General features: G+C 42.9%; 1 protein-coding gene across 1 annotated transcript in view; it reads left to right on the top strand.

Annotated features, from left to right (window-relative positions):
* The window catches only part of LOC106523822 (uncharacterized), a gene marked incomplete in the record, with an annotated part of 27,914 nt that overhangs the window by 10,562 nt on the left and 12,921 nt on the right, over window positions 1-4,431 (top strand). The window contains 4 exon segments of the mRNA XM_014017389.1: window positions 147-1,865; window positions 1,946-1,980; window positions 3,008-3,151; window positions 3,291-3,416. Of these exon segments, the coding sequence (XP_013872843.1) occupies window positions 147-1,865; window positions 1,946-1,980; window positions 3,008-3,151; window positions 3,291-3,416 (2,024 nt within the window).

Below are 4,431 nucleotides of genomic sequence, written 5' to 3'. Positions count from 1 at the left end.
ACGTTTTATAAAACGTTTTGAAAATATTGGTTTAATAAATACAAATTCTTATCTTTAGGAACGGATACATTTTTGAGGCGGTTGAAATTATTGCAGCCCATTTTACACAAACATCCTCTTCTGAATGTCTCATCCTGTTTTATCAGCTAAAGGAGTCAGATCTTCAGCTGAAGGAGCCAGATCTTCAGCTAAAGGAGTCAGATCTTCAGCTGAAGGAGTCAGATCTTCAGCTAAAGGAGTCAGATCAGCTGAAAGAGCCAGATCTTCAGCTGAAGGAGTCAGATCAGCTGAAGGAGCCAGATGTTCAGCTAAAGGAGCCAGATCTTCAGCTGAAAGAGCCAAATCTTCAGCTGAAGGAGTCAGATCAGCTGAAGGAGCCAGATGTTCAGCTAAAGGAGCCAGATGTTCAGCTAAAGGAGCCAGATCTTCAGCTGAAAGAGCCAGATCAGCTGAAGGAGCCAGATCTTCTGAAGGAGCCAGATCTTCAGCTGAAGGAGTCAGATCTTCAGCTGAAGGAGTCAGATCAGCTGAAGGAGCCAGATCTTCAGCTGAAAGAGCCAGATCTTCAGCTGAAGGAGTCAGATCTTCAGCTGAAGGAGTCAGATCAGCTGAAGGAGCCAGATCTTCAGCTGAAGGAGCCAGATCTTCAGCTGAAGGAGTCAGATCAGCTGAAGGAGCCAGATCTTCAGCTAAAGGAGCCAGATCTTCAGCTGAAAGAGCCAGATCTTCAGCTAAAGGAGCCAGATCTTCAGCTGAAAGAGCCAGATCTTCAGCTAAAGGAGACAGATGTTCAGCTGAAAGAGCCAGATCTTCTGAAGGAGCCAGATCTTCAGCTGAAGGAGCCAGATCTTCAGCTGAAAGAGCCAGATCTTCAGCTGAAGGAGCCAGATCTTCTGCTGAAGGAGCCAGATCTTCAGCTGAAGAAGTCAGATCTTCAGCTGTAAGAGCCAGATATTCAGCTGAAGAAGTCAGATCTTTAGCTGAAGGAGCCAGATCTTCAGCTGAAGGAGCCAGATCTTCTGAAGGAGCCAGATCTTCAGCTGAAAGAGCCAGATCTTCTGAAGGAGCCAGATCTTCAGCTGAAGGAGCCAGATCTTCTGCTGAAGGAGCCAGATCTTCAGCTGAAGAAGTCAGATCTTCAGCTGAAAGAGCCAGATCTTCAGCTGAAGAAGTCAGATCTTTAGCTGAAGGAGCCAGATCTTCAGCTGAAGGAGCCAGATCTTCAGCTGAAGGAGCCAGATTTTCAGCTGAAAGAGCCAGATCTTCAGCTGAAGGAGCCAGATCAGCTGAAGGAGCCAGATCTTCAGCTGAAGAAGTCAGATCTTCAACTGAAGGAGCCAAATCTTCAGCTAAAAGAGCCAGATCTTCAGCTGAAAGAGCCAGATCTTCAGCTGAAGAAGTCATATCTTTAGCTGAAGGAGACAGATCTTCAGCTGAAGGAGACAGATCTTCAGCTGAAGGAGCCAGATCTTCAGCTGAAGGAGCCAGATCTTCAGCTGAAGGAGCCAGATCTTCAGCTGAAGGAGCCAGATCAGCTGAAGGAGCCAGATCTTCAGCTGAAGGAGCCAGATCTTCAGCTGAAGAAGTCAGATCTTCAGCTGAAGAAGTCAGATCTTCAGCTGAAGAAGTCAGATCTTCAGCTGAAGGAGCCAGATCTTCAGCTGAAGGAGCCAGATCTTCAGCTGAAGGAGCCAGATCAGCTGAAAGAACCAGATCTTCAGCTGATATGGTCAGATCTGCTGAAGCAAAGCAAAAGCTTGAGGAAACCAAAAAGAAGCCGAACACCAAGATGTACTCATCAGATCCCGTTACCTTCCTGACTGTTGGGGAGACAATAGAAACTCACCTGCAAAGAGAAAGTCTGAGTAAGAAATCTATTCTTTAGGTTACTGTGAACCTCAATATTCTTATTTTACGTCTTTTACATTTGTTTTTATTTTCACAGAGTGTTCAAGCTTGAGTACTTGTCTCTCAGTTAAGGTACGTATCTTTTTAAAGCCTTTACAGTAGTAGAATACACACACAAGAACACTATCGGTAACTGAACTCACGCAACGTCCCCACGGTTCTTCCTGCCTGACTAGACCCGTCTGAAGGTTAAAGTGAACATCTAATACCTTCGTTTTCTCATGGTCTATTCTCGCCACAACTTACTTCTCGGTTCTACACAGGGTGGTTTTTGATACGAGTGCCGCCTCAATGTGATCAAGATCAAATCAAGCGTACTACTAACGGGTAAATAAAATAAAGTCACAAAACTCTCAGTACCCTCTGCCTCGGTTTCTAAAAAGGAGTGTCCGAGTCGAGACCACCTTCACTCCACCGGCTAGAACCCGCAAATCAAATCCATTTGGTCGAAGTTCGTCAAAGATTTGTCATCACCCAACAAACACAGGAATGCCTGCACCTCCTCATAGTACCATGGTGGTATGTGTTGCTATTTTAGAAAAGTAAATGACCAAAACAAATGCTGCGGTCGTGAAGTTTTGAAAAAGTTTTGCAGAGGAGACGCTCTCGTGACCTCAAATCTTCGGCTCATATGGAGCCTCTGCTGAGTAGGTACAAAGAACCGAGCTGGAAGCATGTGGTTTGACCTAACAAAATAGATTTGGCTCCACGTTGAATCGAACCCAATGACAAAGACCTTTTAAAATTCAGAGAAAGACTTGTGGTTAGACAAGGACAGAATCGAGCTCCTTGGCATCAAATTAACCCGTCGTCTTTAGAGGAATAGAAATGTTCAGTCTAATTCGCAGAACACAATTTTGGGGTAGTAAAGGACAAATTCACTAGACTGAGGGGCAATGGACAGCTTTAGATATGGACAAATCTTAGAAGAGAGACTTCTTTCCTCAACTATAAGGCTGATGAAGGGTCATGGATGGGTCCAACCAGGCCAACGACCCGAAACATACCACCAAGAAAATAAAGAAGTGGCTGAATAAACGTTACAGTCATTGATAGGTCTTTCCCATTCTACCTAATTATTTCTTCTTTTTATTCCCAGAGTAAGACCAAACTGTTGCTGATTGACAACCTGCCGGTTTACGATGATGTCTGCTACACAGAGGCCAACATCGCCAGTTTGCTTAAACCGTTTGGATTTCAGTACAACGACAGCAACATCTACGTTATTCCCAAGATGCGAATGGTATGAGCTAGGTCCTAAACCTACGATGAGTTGGTTTCCAAAACCCAGGCTTCTTTTTCCAACCGTCTTCTACACAAAACACATTTAAAGATGTTATTTATTAATCTGCCATTAGATATGTTTTCATTTTGTCGTCTAGGCCTTTGTCCTCATGCCCGTTTTGATGATGATACGAGACTCTATTAAGAATTCATTGAGCAATTTAACTTTAAATACATCGAAACTCATCTTGGAGGTTGTTCACAACAAAATCTCTATGTCTCCGGTAAGAGAATGTTTGAGTTTTCGCTAAGTTAGAAAACGTTTTTACATTGGTCTGTTTCTCATTTTCAAAATGTTTTCTTTCAAATAACTCAGTATTTATTGGTAATGATGGTATATTTGACACCAGGTCCTAATTTGTTCAGCTTTTGTTTTTGATTTTAAAAAGCTGCTTAAAAAAGAGAAATAATCCTAAACTAAACCAGATTTTATGAACATGCGCCTGTTTCCGTTTTAGATCGGCTTCTACAGATCCCTGATGAGACTGATGAATTTTGTAAGTAACAATATGAGCATTCAGATAAATGTTAAGCTTCCCTTAAACACAAATCGATTGTTTTATGTATTGCGATAGATCAGAACCTTTCAGTGGTTAGGCCCTGGTTGGATAGAAAGGCGCTATATAAGTACAGTCCATTTACCATTTAGGACCTTTCTTGATATAAACATCTACCTTGTCAAGACCTGAAACGGTGGAATGACATTTTTTGAGTTAGGCTTATGGATGCACGATATATCAGCATTAACATCGGTATCGGCCGATATTGGTCTTTTTTTTAGATTATCGTATTGGTCCGATAAGTAAAACTGGGCCAGTATTAATGTCCAATATTAATTTCCCATTTTTAGGCCCGAGCAGCTAAGCGCTGCGAAGGCCTATTGTTTTTTTACTGTTTGTTATAGTTCTTGTGCCAAATGAATTGCCTTTTTGGGGGCTTTATCATATTCAAAAACTCACCAAACTTGGCGGGGGCATAGAGCCCGTGTAAAATTTACGTATTTTAAGGTCCCCGGAAAAATCGCACAAGAAACGGCTCAAGGGCGCCACCTAGCAACTTTCAAGAGACCCTTTCCTATTCACTTACTTTATCGTAGCGACTTGAAATTTGGTACACTTGTAGAGCTCCCCAAGACACTCTGAATTTACAATTAATGTCATAGGCTGTGTCTCAATTCAGGGGCTGGGTCCTCATGAGTGCGCATTTGTCGGCCGCATACGTCATTGCCCCGCGCGGAGG

Source organism: Austrofundulus limnaeus, unplaced genomic scaffold (genome assembly GCF_001266775.1).
Source record: "Austrofundulus limnaeus strain Quisiro unplaced genomic scaffold, Austrofundulus_limnaeus-1.0 Scaffold167, whole genome shotgun sequence".
NCBI classification, from domain to species: Eukaryota; Metazoa; Chordata; class Actinopteri; order Cyprinodontiformes; family Rivulidae; genus Austrofundulus; species Austrofundulus limnaeus.
This window is presented reverse-complemented; position numbering and strand designations above follow the sequence as displayed.